The sequence below is a fragment of the Syngnathoides biaculeatus genome, chromosome 10, assembly GCF_019802595.1.
Source record: "Syngnathoides biaculeatus isolate LvHL_M chromosome 10, ASM1980259v1, whole genome shotgun sequence".
NCBI classification, from domain to species: Eukaryota; Metazoa; Chordata; class Actinopteri; order Syngnathiformes; family Syngnathidae; genus Syngnathoides; species Syngnathoides biaculeatus.
This window is the reverse complement of record NC_084649.1, coordinates 44202-58891: the sequence shown is the minus strand read 5'-3', so window position 1 is coordinate 58891 and position 14690 is coordinate 44202. Positions and strand designations below refer to the sequence as shown.

Genomic DNA, 14690 nt, shown 5'->3' with positions numbered 1-14690 from the left:
TTAGCCTCGCTCCGCCTTCGGGTGGGAGGAAGGGTCTTGACTGTTGTTTGTTCCTATGCACCAAACAACAGTTCAGAGTACCCATCCTTTTTGGAGTCCTTAGAGGGAGTGCTGGAGCCTGCTCCCACTGGGGACTCCATTGTTCTTCTGGGGGTCTTCAGTGCTCACTTAGGCAAATACAGTGAGACACAGAAGTGGGTAAATGGGAAGAACGCCCCCCCTTATCAGACCCCTAGCCGTGTTCTCTTTTTGGACTTCTGTGTCCTGCACAGATTGTCCATAACAAACACCATGTTCAAGCATCGGGGTTTCTAGATGACCACTTGACATCAAGACATCCTAGAGCGCAGTCCGATAATTGACTTTGTGGTCGTGTCATTGGACTTGTGGTCTCGTGTCTTGAACACTTGGACGATGAGAGGGGCGAAGCTTTCAACTGATCACCACCTGGTGATAAGTTGGCTCCGATGGTGGGGCAGATGCCGGTTCGACGTAGCAGGCCCAAACATATTGCGAGAGTCTCCGAGGAATGGCTGGCAGATTTCCTTTGTCAGTTGGAGTTTCAACTCCCACCGCTGAAAGAACTTTGCTAATGTTCTGGGGGGGGCAGGGTCACGTTCCGCACCTCTATTGCCGAGGCGTCTGACCAGAGCTGTGGCCGTAACAGCAATCGTAGCAGCATTCTCCAAACCCATTGGTGGACGCCAAGAGTTAGGGATGCTGTGAAGCTGAAGCAGGAGTCCTATCGGGCTTTTTTGGCCTGTGCGACACTTGTGGAAGTTGATGGGTACCAGCCAAGTGGAATGGAGCTTTGTTGAATGCTGAAGCAAAAACCTGGGCATTGGAGATGTTCGGTGAGGCCATGGAGAAAGCTTCCAGTTGGTTTTGATGAAATTCTGGTCAACCATTCGGTGTCTAAGGAGGGGAAAGCAGTGGACTGTCGGCACTGTCTATAATGAGGATGTAACGCTGCTGACCTTGATTTGACACATTGCAAGTCAGTGGGAGACCTCAATTCCACCCACATGCCTTCCCATGAGGAAGCACAGTCTGGGTTCTCTGAAAAAGGGTCTCGAATCTCTGGGGTTGAGGTCACCGGTGGTGAGGACCCATGGGTGGTTGAGATTTGCCCAGAGCTCCTAAAGACACTGGAATGTTGTGGGTCTGTACTGGTTGACACGCTTCTGGATTATTGCACTGACATCGGGGCCAGTGCCTCTGGATTGGACGATGGAGTGGTTGTCCAACGTTCCAAGAAGGAGCAAAGGAGGGTGTGTTCCAACTACAGTGGGATCACACTACTTAGCCCCCCTGATAATGTCTATTCAGGTGTGCCCGAGAGGAGGGTCTATTGGGAAGTCAAATCTAGGATTCAAGACAAGCAATATGGTTTTCATTCTGGCCATGAAACAGTGGACCAGCTCTCCACCCTCAGCAGGGTCCTTGCAGGTGCATGGGAGTTCGTCCAACCAGTCTTCATGTATTTTATGGACTGGGAGAATTCATTCGACCGTGTCCCTCGGGGAGTACTGTGCGACTATGGGGGACCGAACCCCATTATATGGGCTGTTGTGTCTCTGTATGACCAGGGTCAGAGTCTGGTCCGCATTGCCGGCAGTAAATTGGACTAATTTCTGGTGAGAGTTGGACTCTAACAAGGCTGCCCTTTGTCATCGATTCTGTTCATAACATTAATGGATAGAATTTCTACGTGCAGCCGAGCCATTGAGGGGGTATGGTTTGGTGGCCTTTTTGCAGCTGATGTGCTCCAGTTAGCCTCATCAAGCCACAATCTCCAACTCGTACTGGAGGAGTTCGCAGCATAGTGTGAAGGACATGGGATGAGAATCAGCACCGCCAAAACCGAGACAATGGTCCTCAATCAGAAAAGGGTGCCATGCCCTCACCAGGTTGGGGATGAGATCCTGCCCCAAATGGAGGAGTTCAAGTATCTTGGGGTCTTGTTCACAAATGAGGGAAAAATTCAGCTGGAAATCGACAGGCGGATCGGTGCAGATGAACATTTTGTTGTGGCCCATTGTGGTAAGGAAGGAGTTAAGTTGAAAGGCAAAGCTCTCAATTTACCAGTCAATCTACGTTCGTACCCTAACCTATTGTCACAAACTGTGGGTTATGCCATAAAGAACAAGATCCCAGATAAAAGCAGCAAAAATGATGGGTGTCTACAGGCTGTCCCTTAGAGATAGGGTGAGAAGCTCGTTAATATGGAAGGGGCTCATATTCAAGCCGCTGCTTCTCCACATTGAGAGGAGCTAGATGAGTAGACTGTGGCATCTGATTCAGATGCCTCCCAGATGCCTCCTTTGTGAAGTGTTCCAGGCATGTTCCAACATAAGGAGACCCAGGAGACGACCCAGTACACCCTGGAGAGACTATGTCTTTCAACTGGCCTGGGAACACCCCGGGATCTCTTCAGTAAAGCTGGATGAAGTCGCTGGGAAAAGTGAAGTCTGGGCGTCCCTGTCAAAGTTACTGCTCCCAAGAGACGATTTTGGATAAGGGGTAGAAGGTGCATGAATGAATGAAGGGTTCTGTTTATGTGCAGGTACAACACCTCTCTGATGGATTAACGTTGACCTCTGCAGCCTCACTCATGGCTGTGATCCACTCCTTTTGCTCTTCATAGCTGTCTGTACTGAAATAATATGTTCTGGTTCCAGCATGTTCCGCCTGTACGCAAAACACAACAGGAGCTTTCAACTCCCCATTCTCTTGCTGTTCCTCAGCCTCTTCTAACCACACCTGGAGATGTAGACAGAACAAGAACAAATAAAAACAAAAAAACTTAGAACACTTGAACACTCAATGTCTTTTACATCAGTCATTTTATAATATATACATCTCTTCATGCAAGGGAGATGCTTGTTCATTTGCAAAAATTCCTCTGCCTTTGTGTAAGTCATATTTCATGTACATAAAGCTGCCAAAATTTGCGATATAGCGATGTGATAAAACAAGTATTTTTAAACATTAGACCAACTGCTTGAAAAAAGTTTTGCTATTTTATTTCTTCTTCTTTTCCTTTCAACTTGTCCCGTTAGGGGTCACCACAGCATGTCATCTTTTCCCATCTAAGCCCATCTCGTACATCTTCCTCTCTGACACCGACTGTCCTCATGTCTTCCTCACAACATCCATCAACCTTTTCTTTGGTCTTCCTGTCACTCATTTGCCTGCCAGCTCCATCCTCAGCACCCTTCTACCAAAATACTCACTCTCTCGTTTTTGTTCCTCCACCTGCTCCCTGCTTTTACTGCATATCAAAATATCATCTGTGAACATCATGGTGCAAATATTTATATATATATATATATATATATATATATATATATATTACAAACAATTGGAATATTATTTTATTCTTATGTCAAAGTTTGGTTAAAGTGAAACTTTGACATACTTTAGTTGTATGATTAGCAAAAACCCTGAGTCAGGTCATGTTACTCCTGCAGTGTTATTATTGCCAACACTAAACATGGATGAATAGGAATAGGAACATGCATGACAATGAAAATAGACATGCACATTTGCATTAAGAATCTTTAGTGTGATAAGCATTCGTGTACGCGTACCTACTTTACTTCATACCCAAACAGGAAACAAGGAGTGAAGGCCAGGAGAGCTCAGGGATGTGGGTAAATACAATGTGGAAGGAAAAAAAGACAAGGAGGGGTCATGGTTACAGGCTGGGATTACAAAGGTCATGTTGAGTCTTGAATGAAAAAAAAAAATTGTAGTGTGCACGTGTGTGAACAGTAGAAAAATTGAAACAGTTTTTTCAATTTATAATGAAAAAAAGATTGCAAAATACATGAGCAACAAAGGATAAATCCTAGTAATTTTTACTATTACCACCATAGAGGATATATAGGATATGAACGAACCAGAGACGTAGCATGAGAAAATGCGCAAATCAATTTCTCTGTACGTAATGCTATATATATATATATATATATATATATATATATATACACTGTATAACTCCATGTTAATGCAGTCTGTAGCTCTTACACAACTACTGCGATTGGATGGCAACCAATTCAGGGTGTACCCCACCTCCTGCTCGTTGACAGCTGCCCCGTGACTCTTGTGAGGATAAGCCGCGAAGAAAATGGATGGAGATATTATATATATATATATATTATATATATATATATATTATATATATATATATTATATATATATATCTTCTTTTTCTGTCATTCTATTCCATGTAATCTTATCTTGTTCCATGTAATCTCATTTTATTCCATGTAAACCCATCTCCTGCATCTTCCTCTCTAACACCACTGCCCTCATGTCCACCCTCAAACCATCCATCAACCTTCTCTTTGGACTTCCTCTCGCTCTTTTAACTGGCCGCCCCATCCTCAGCACCCTTCTACTAATATAATCACTCTCTCGCCTCTGGAAATGTCCAAACCATCGAAGTCTGCTCTCTCCAACCTCGTCTCCAAAACCCTCTAATGAGCTCATATGTAGTCTTATCCATCCTGTTCACTCCAAGAGAGAACATCAACATCTTCACTTCTGCCACCTCCTGTTCGGCTTCCTTTTGTCTCTTCCAGAGTCTCTAATCTGTACATTATGGCTGGCTTCCTCACTGTTTTATAAACTTTTCCCATCCGAGCAGAGACTCTTCTGTCACATAACCCACCAGACACCTTCCGGCACCTGTTCCAACCTGCTTGGAGATGTTTATTCACCTCCTTACCACACTAACCATTGCTCTGGATTGTTGACCCCAAGTATTTGAAGTCGTCTACCTTTGCTTTCGCTTCTCCCTGTAGCCTCACCCCCCGATTCCTCTCATTTACGCACATACTCTGTTTTACTTGGGCTAATCTTCATTCCTCTCCTTTTCAGTGCATGCCTCCATCTTTCTAATTGTTCCTCCACCTGTTCCTTCATTTCACTGCATATCATGATATGATCTGCAAAGACCATGGTCCAAGGGGATTCCAGTCTAACCTCATCTGTCAGCCTATTCATTTCCACTGCAAACAGGATGCAGTCCCAACTCCACCTTCAATTTCTTCTTCACCTATGACACACCTTATCATTGTTCTTCTGCCATCATACATGTCCTGTCCTCTTCTAACACATTTCTCTGCCACACCAGACTTATGCATGCAGTACCACAGTTCCTGTCTTGGTACTCTGTCATAGCCTTTCTCTAGATCCGCAAAGACACAATTGAACTCCTTCTGACCTTCTCTGTACTTTTCCACTAGCATCCTCAAGACAAATAATGCATCTGTGGTACTCTTTCTCGGCATGAAACCATACTGTTGCTCGCAGATACTTCTGTCCTGAGTCTAGCCTCCACTACTCTTTCCCATAATTTCATTGTGTGGCTCATCAACCTTATTCTTCTATAATTCCCACAGCTCTGAACATCACCTTTGTTGTTAAAAATGGGAAATAGCACTCCGAAGAAAAATCCAGAAATCACAATGTATGATTTTTTTAACGGTTTATTTGTGTGATACAGCTGCAAATAAGTATTTGAACACCTGAGAAAACCACTGTTAATATTTGGTACAGTAGCCTTTGTTTGCAATTATAGAAGTCAAACATTTCATGTAGTTGTTCACCAGGTTTGCATACACTGTAGGCGGGATTTTGGCCCACTCCTCCACACAAATTTTATCTCGATCAGACAGGTTTCTGGGCTGTTGCTGAGAAACACGGAGTTTCAGGTCCTTTTCTAATGGGTTTAGGTCGGGAGACTGGCTAGGCCACGCCAAAACGTTGATATACTTCTTATGGAGTCACTCCTTGGTTTTCCTGGCTGTGTGCTTCGGGTCATTGTCATGTTGAAAGACCAACCACTGCCCATCTTTAATGCTCTGACTGAGGTTGTTCCTGAAAATCTCACAAAACATGGCTGCGGTCATCCTCTCCTTAATACAGTGCAGTCGTCCTGTCCCATGTGCAGAAAAACACCCCCAAAGCATGATGCTACCAACCCCATGCTTCACAGTTGGGATGGTGTTCTTGAGATGGAACTCATCATTCATCTTCCTCCAAACATGGTTCGTGGAATTATGACCAAAAAGTTCCATTTTGGTTTCATCTGACCACAAAACCTTCTCCCTTGACTCCTCTGTATCATCCAAATGGTCATTGGCAAACTTAAGGGGGGCCTTGACATGTGCTGGTTTAAGCACGGGAACCTTCCGTGGCATACATGATTTCAAACCATGACAACTTAGTGTATTACCAACCTTGGAACCTTGGAAACGGTGGTCCTAACTCTTTTCAGGTCATTGATCAAGTCCTGTTGTGTAGTCCTTGGCTGATTCCTCTAAGGATAATTGAGACCCCACAAGGTGATATCTTGCATGGGGCTCCACTGCGATTCAGACTGACCGTCATGTTTAGCTTCTTCCATTTTCTAATGATTTCTCCAACAGTGGACCTTTTTATTACTAAGCTGCTCGGCAATCTCTCTGTAGCGCTTTCCAGCCATGTGGAGTTGTACAATTTAGTCTCCGGTGTCTTTGGACAGCTCTTTGGTCTTGGCCATGTTACAAGTTTGAGTCTTACTGATTGTATAGGGTGGACAGATGCCTTGATGCAGCTAACGACTTCACACAGGTGCATCTGATTCAGGATAATACATGGACTGGAGGTGGACTTTTAAAGGCAGACTAACAGGTCTTGAGGGTCAAAATTCAAGCTCATAGACAGGTGTTGAAATACTTTTTTGCAGCTGTATCACACAAATAAATACATTTTCAGACAAAATGGGAAAAAATGCAGTTGAATGCAGTCGAACCCAGAGACCATCAGGTGATGGAAGAGTGAGGTGCGATCTCTATCTTTCCACCATATAAACTGAATAATAAACCCTAAACGACAGGATCTGGTAAGAATTTAGCAGTTGCCAAAGACCTGTCTTTTTAACAATTTTTCTGCATATGTAAAATAATCTGCATTATTACAATTTCTTATATCCAGTGGAACCTCAAAATTCAAAAATTATTTGTTGTGTGAAGTGTTCAAAATTCGAATGGTTCAATCTCCAAAACATTTTTTACCTTGGGAAATAATGTAAATTACTTTCATATGTTGCCAACCTCCAAATGCAGTAAATTCTCATTTTAATTCCTGTTTATGTAAAAACATATCCACCCTGATTTTAAACAATAAAAATTCCATATTCTTTGTAAACGGTGGCACGGTAGTGCAGCTGTAGAGCGTTGGCCTCACAGTTCTGCGGACAGGGGTTCAATTCCGTCTGTGTGGAGTTTGTATGTTCTCCTCCTGTGTGGATTTTCTCTGAGTACTCGGGTTTCCTCCCATATCCCTAAAAACAGGCATTTATTGGAGACTCGAAATTGCCTATAGGTGTGATTCTGAGTGCGACTGTCGTCTGTCTCCATGTGCCCTGCGTTTGTCTGGCAGCCAGTTCAGGGTATACCCCTGGGATAGACTCCAGCACTCCTTTGATCCTAAGTGGCTCATATAATGGATAAATGGATATAGATGGGAAACATAATTGTAAAATTTAAATATGCATCCTTTATGTTTTTGGTTGTGGTGTGATGGATAGGGAGGGAGGTAAGGACGAAGCGTTACTCTTTAGAACAGGGGTCCTGAACCTATGGCTCGCGAGCCATATCTGGCTCTTTTGATGGTTGCATAGGGCTCACAGAGCCCTCATAACAACATACTGTTCATGTCATTTCTGTCGCGTAGGAAACGCAAATGTGGCAGTGACACTTTGTCCTATTTGGGTAGCCATAGTTTGCTGTCCGGGTCTGTGCATTGTATATTAGCAGTCGATATACGCAGGTGTAGATGGGTCAAACACAGATCTGTCGGAACAACTAATTGTGGAAACACTTTTGACAAAGATCGCTCAAAGAACAAAAGATGAGTACTGTAGTTTTCGGCAAGAATGGACACAGGAATTTGCCTTGGTTGGGAGAGAAGGTTCTGCTGTGTGTCTAAATTATAATGAAAAATTGCAACCATGAAATTCTCAAATACCGAGGGCCATTTTGACACGCGCCATTCTATGTTTGCATCAAAATATCGTGTGGGGGTCAGCAGGAAGAAAGCATGCCAAGAGCTACTTTGCCGAGTCCAAATTAGTCAGCAGAAAAGCATGATGCTACCACCCCCATGCTTCACAGTAGGGATGGTGCTCCAAACACTGTTAATGGAATTATGACCAAAAAGTTTCATTTTGTTCTCATCTGACCACAAACCTTTCCCCCATGACTCCTTTGTATCATCCAAATGGTCATTGGCAAACTTAATACAGGCATGTGCTGGTTTAAGCAGGGGAACCTTCAGTGCCATGCATGATTTCAAACCATGACATCTTAGTGTATTATCAACAGTCACCTTGGAAATGGTGGTCCGTGCTCTTTTCAGGTGATTGACCAAGTCCTGTCGTGTCGTCCTGGGCTGATTCCTCACCTTTCCAAGGATCATTGAGATCCCGCAAGGTGATATCTTGCATGGGGCTACACTCTGATTGAGATTGACCGTCATGTTTAGCTTCATCCATTTTCTAATGATTGCTCCAACAGTGGACCTTTTTTCACCAAGCTGGTTGGCAATTTCCGTGTGGAGTTGTACAATTTTGTCATCTGATGTCTTTAGACAGCTCTTTGGTCTTGGCCATGTTACAAGTTTGAGTCTTACTGATTGAATGGGGTGGACAGGTGTTTTTATGCAGCTAATGACCTCACACAAATTCAGGATAATACATGGAGTGGAGGTGGACTTTTAAAGGCGGACTAACAGGTCTTTCAGGGTCAGAATTCTATCTTATAGACAGGTGTTCAAATACTTATTTGCAGCTGTATCACACAAATAAATCAGTAAAAAATCATACATTGTGATTTCTGCATTTTTCTTACTAGATTATTTCTCTCACAGTGGACATGCACCTCCAATGAAAATTTCAGATGCCTCCATGATTTCTAAGTGGGAGAACTTGCAATATCGCAGGGTGTTTATATTGTTATTTTCTTCACACTATATATATATATATATTTCTTTTTGTCCCCTCCTGAATTGTTGGAACAGCAACGTCAATTCCTTTGTTGTACACACAATACATTTGGGTTTCAGATCAAATGATGAACATGAGACTAAAGAATCGAAACCAGAATTGTTCAAGTTTAACTGTTGCTCAGCCTTAGTACGGGGCCACAGCTTGCAAGTGAGATAAAACATCTTGAAGGAGGAAGGTTCATCCAAAGGTATGGCGAAAGAAATATGCCACATCTTCTAAAGCAGGGGTTAGGAACGTTTTCTAAGTGATGAGTGTATTCATCAAGGAGAACAAAAAAAAATCTCTCTGGCCATATATAAAAAAAAATGGGGAAATGTAACTGCCCACAGTGACCAGTGAAGTATTTGACAGCTACCTTAATTTAAATCAATGGAAGGTATGGTGGTGCAGCTATAGAGTGTTGGCTTCACAGTTCTGAGGACCGTGCTTCAAATCTCGGCTTCTACATGTGGAGTTTGTATTTCTCCTGTGCATGCATGGGTTTTTTTCTCCAGGCACACCGGTTTCCTCCCACATCCCCAAAACATGCATTCATTGAAGAGTGAGTGTGAGTGCGACTTTAGTCTGTTTCCATGTGCCCTGCGATTGGCTGGCAACCAGTTCAGGGTATACCCTGCCTCCTGCCTGTTGACAGCTGGGATAGGCTCCAGCACTCCCCACGGCCCTCGTGAGGAAAAATGGACGGAATGGATGAAATCAGATGCCCTGCTAATCTCTAGCAGGTTTATCAGGACACTGCTGAAGTTTTGAAGAAATGTTTACTTTACTGTTTTTGTTGGTGTTGCCATCTGCTTCACCATTTTTACTTTGTGAATTTGTAACCTTGTAACATTTTGACCTCAGAAAGCCATAAAAAGAGGCACAACGGTGAGGCTGACTCAGAACATGGTTCGGAGGTGCAGCTGGTCAGCTGAACCCATCCTCCTCATTAGCCAATTGAAGACCTCTTCTGTCCCTGATATCTCAAACCCTGTTGCAAATGAGTCCAGCGGTTACGTGATGAACCTGACAATATATATATATATATTTATATATAGTTTTAAAATGCATTTAATTATGCTTTGCACATTGAGTGTAAGAAATGTGTTTTACAAATAAATATGCTTTCCTTACCTGTTATTGGGATGTGTGTGTGTGTGTGGGGGGGGGGGGTCACAGGTAGGGGGAGAACATGCAAACTCCACACAGATGGGGCTGGGATTTGAACCCCAGTTCTCAGAACTTCTGAGGAGAAGTAGCTCAGATAATGGATGATTGGATATTTTCAATTCACAAGTTTTGCTACTCTTATGTTGACATGAAATACTTTTGTTCAGTGTCAGTGACATTCTTCGAGTGAAGACCATGAAAGCGTGTCGTGATTGTAAAATGACTACAAAATCCTGTTTGAATGCGTTTCTGTAATCAAATAAAAAAATGAACCACGATTTTATAACACTTTCCACAAGTAAAGTTACCTATAATCAGTAGAACTCTATTCCTTTTTAAAAAATGTTCAGATAGAAAATATGAACTGAGGTAATGTGGTTACACAGGTGTTCACAGACTCTTATCACAACTGGGGATGTGGCTGTGTTGCGAATGAACCAGTCACATTCAAACTCCCTCCATTTTTAACACCATCTAACATCTATCCTGGTTTGGATTGCGGAGCACCAGACCCTATCCCCCTGACTTTGGCCAAAAGGCAGACTTCACCCTCAAATAGCCACCAATAAGTCAGCGGGGACATGGACAACCTTTCTCACTCACATTCAGACATTCACTGAGTGGGAACTGAATCCACAGTGCCCGCAGCAAAGCCAGGAAAGTCTACCACTACACCATCAATGCTTCACATTCTTACTTCAAAACTGAATCTCTTGACTCCATAAGGTGTGTCTGATTCACCCCAAATGAAGTTGCTGCTGTTGAAGCTGCTCTAATAGGTCTTTCTGAAATTGTATTGCGTGAAAAGTGACTGGTATTTGGAACTCTTCATAGTTCCATTCAACTTGACTAAGGTCCCAGTTCCAGCTGAATAAAAACACCTCGAAAGCAAGATGCTGCACTATGGGGAAACTATTCTTTTGGTGTTTTGTTTGTGTCAAACTTACTTTATGGGCCAATGTTTAATGTTGGTTTAAAAATGTTGCCAAAATAAAATATGCTGTTATGAAATCAATGTTGAACTTTTGGGCCATAATTGCAATCTTTGGTCCAAACACAACACTGCTAATCATCAAAAGAACACTGTACCCACAAAGAAGCATGGTAATCATCGCGGCTCATCGCAGCGGTGTGGATTATGACGGAGCCGAGCGGTGCTGCTTTTGAGGGTTGTTCATAGATGCCGCAGTACGCGATGAACAACACAGTCGAGCCGGGGCGGGTGAGTTTGCGCACGCGGCTGAGTGACGCATTCTTGGCTAGGTTCTTCAGAGCCGCCACCGTTCGCAAAGCCCGACGCGCAGCCTTCGCACAAACCGTGACCGCCGAACGTGGATTTTCGGCGCTGTGGTGGCATATAATGGAGCCGAGCCGTGTTGCTTTTAGGGGGATGTTCATAGCCACCACAGTACTCAATGAACACTGTCAAGCTGGGGCATATTACTGTGCGCACGCAGCTGAGTGAGGCATTCTTGGCTGGCTTCTTCAGATTCGCCACCGTCTGCGCAGCAGCCCGACACCGTCCGACGTGCACATTGACATATTTCGTATGCGGATCTTTTGTTATGTTATGAGAGACCGATTACGTGGTCCGCCCCAAACTATTATTTTTTTTAGTAGATGTATACACACCTACCTGTTATTTGGAACCCATGAAGCTGTCGTCCTCTGCACCCGTGCAATCCATTTTTCACAATGAACAGGGTCTCTTGCAAACTTATGAAGGATAATTCCATTCTCCCGAGTGTTCAAGCAATGTCCAGCAATGCAATGAGACTGCATTTTGGCTAACACGAAGGAACAACGAGCTACCTTCCCGGAGGTAAAACTAATGGAAACAAATAAGTCCACTTGGGGGCGCCACTGTCCTTTACATCACTTCCTGCTTCTTCTCAAAAACAAATCCCTCCGAGGATTTTCATGGCGGGAGTTACAAAAAGTTGTACACGTCAAAATCATGTTTTGTGGTGAAAAACGCATGGGCCCATATTGGCTGACTTTTTTTTCATTAATAACATACTAAAAACCATCCATTTCGTGACAGTAGCTCTTTAACATTTGTTGTTATTATGAATAAATGTTTGCTGTAGTGAAACAGTGAAGCAAGTGGTTAGAGCACCTGTCTGACACTTCTGAAGACTGGGGTTCAATTCCTGGCCCTGCCTGTGTCAAACCTACGTGGGTTTTCCGGGCACTTTGGTTTCCTCCCACATTCCAGAAAGATGTATTAATTCTGCTGTAAGTGCCCTGTGATTACCTTGCAAAGAGTTCAGGGTCCACACTCCCTCCTGCCCGAAGATAGCTGGAATAGGCTCCACCAGTCCTGTGACACTTATGAGGATAAATATTCCAGAAAATGGATGGCTGGATGGACAGATGTTTGATGTGTTTTGAGAAGGCATTGTGAGCATCATCCAAGACCATCGTTCAGAAAGACAAGTTTGTGAACTGGAGTTTAACCACCCACTCCGGGTAAAAGCATTACGTGCCGCCATGAATACAAATGCATCTGAAAAATATGAATCTGCATCTCGAGATCACACCATTTTACATCTCTTTTCAAATAAGTATAATAAAACACATAATAGCATATTGCTATATATTCTGTAACATAGCAGCATCCAGGGAGATTTAATGATCAATGTAGATGAACCTTAGCAAGTGCTTTTGGTTTATTTTCTTTTATAGAAGGGCTCTGACAAAAGATAAAAATACATTCTCATTTGGGTCACTGGTGGGCTGAAGCATATCCCAGCTGATTTTTTTTTTGTCACCAATCACAGTTGATGGGGGGGGGAAATCCTAAAAACAAAGGTGTGACTACTTTTTTTCTACAGGCTGACACTTCTACTGAACTGTAGGCTGTGAGGGTGAGGCACGACAGCACTGCCCACACAAATCACACAAACACACCCGTGGGTTTAATAGTATGATGGAGGAATATGAGTCAGACACACAGAGATACGTACTCACACTCACACATACAGTACATTGTATTGGAGGCAATGTCATTAATTAGCAACATTCAGAACGGTTCATTTCCAGATGTCTTGCTTACAGACATTTTAACAAATAGGAAGCTCATGTAAGATTTACTTGATTGTGTAATTTTACATATAATAGGTGGCAGGCACGCCAGACCCAACTATTTGTATACAATTACAAAGGTTTTTTTTTTTTTTTTCCATAAAATATCCTCCTGAAGAACTGTAAGGCTTTCAGACAGACACATTGATGTTTTCTGCTTACAAAATGTCCTCTGGCTATGGACACACCTCAGTCAGGTTGTAAAGTTCCAGGTACAACAGGTTTTGAAAACGCTGTAATACAACGGCAGAAATAACACAACTCTGAGTGCCGAAGTCACACACCTGTGGAAATACTGTTGGACATGATTTACTATAAAGTATGTGATATGAACCCAGACTTCAGATTAAATTTATGGATAATGTCGATTGCTACTTTGTTACTTTATTTGTTACTTTTTATTTAAAAACAACAGCTGAATCCTTTCCTACATCATTTGATAGATGATGGGCTTTGTTATTTGCCCCTTTCAAAATCCACCAGATAGATTTTGTTTCTTTATTGGTGTCCAATCCGATGAACATTTTTCTGTCAATGCCTTCTCTAATTTATTGTAAATGTATAATATTACTGAGTCATTCACGTTTGCTTCACCATCATGAGTCACATAAATACAGGTGACCAATCTCTTCAAATTCACAAATTCAACGAAGAGTTTTTCAGTTATTCAAATGCAGAAGTCAGCATGACTAAGAGGATAATACCAACATAAGCAGGAGAGTATATGGAACTCTATGTACTATAGGAATAACAGTGAAATATTCTTGCTGGCAACAGCGCTTGCCACTCTTTTTCTGTGCTGCACATGTCAAATCATGTCTGTCATTGTTGAACCACCTAAAACATGAAATTTAGTATATTGTTAACAAAAAAAACAGCCAGAATGGAGTCATCCGTTTGTTCACAGCACGTCAGAATGTTGCTGTATATTGATTTTTTTCATCTCCCGCCATGAAAAGTCACTCTGGGATTTTGTGTTAAAGAAGAACCAGGAAGTGATGTTTTTTGCAGTAGCGGGTTTGAGTGTTTATACCTATTGTACCAGTAAGAAATCGTTTTTTTCTGTGTGTTAGCCAAAATGCCAACTCGTTGTATTGCTGGATTTTGCTTGAACACTTGGGAGGATGGATTCACACTTCACACGTTTCCGAAAAGAAAAATTGAAATGAAAAATGGATTGCACAGATGCAAAGGACAAGAGCTGTCATGACCCATCGAGATGGCGTTAGAAGCCAAATGCAAAAAACGTTTATTATTCCAAAGTTGGGGATCGGGCAGGCAGTCAGGTGCAGCAGCGGTAGTCAGGACGTCGGGCGTGGAGAGCAGGTCCGTGGGCAGGCATGAGTCAGTACACGGGAGATCAATCAAAGCAGGCAGGAATATCAAAGGAGTC

At 42.8% G+C, this 14690-nt stretch overlaps 1 protein-coding gene across 12 annotated transcripts in view; it reads right to left on the bottom strand.

Moving 5' to 3' along the window:
• plekha6 (pleckstrin homology domain containing, family A member 6) overlaps nt 1-14690 on the bottom strand; it is a 94209-nt gene that overhangs the window by 54075 nt on the left and 25444 nt on the right. For 9 of the 12 annotated variants that reach the window (XM_061833243.1, XM_061833242.1, XM_061833241.1 and 6 more), the window contains exon 5: nt 2576-2763. In XM_061833243.1, the coding sequence (XP_061689227.1) occupies nt 2576-2763 (188 nt within the window). Of the gene's footprint in view, nt 1-2575; nt 2764-3597; nt 4031-14690 lie in introns of those variants that run through there. The other 3 variants (XM_061833251.1, XM_061833245.1, XM_061833250.1) reach the window with 2 other exon arrangements.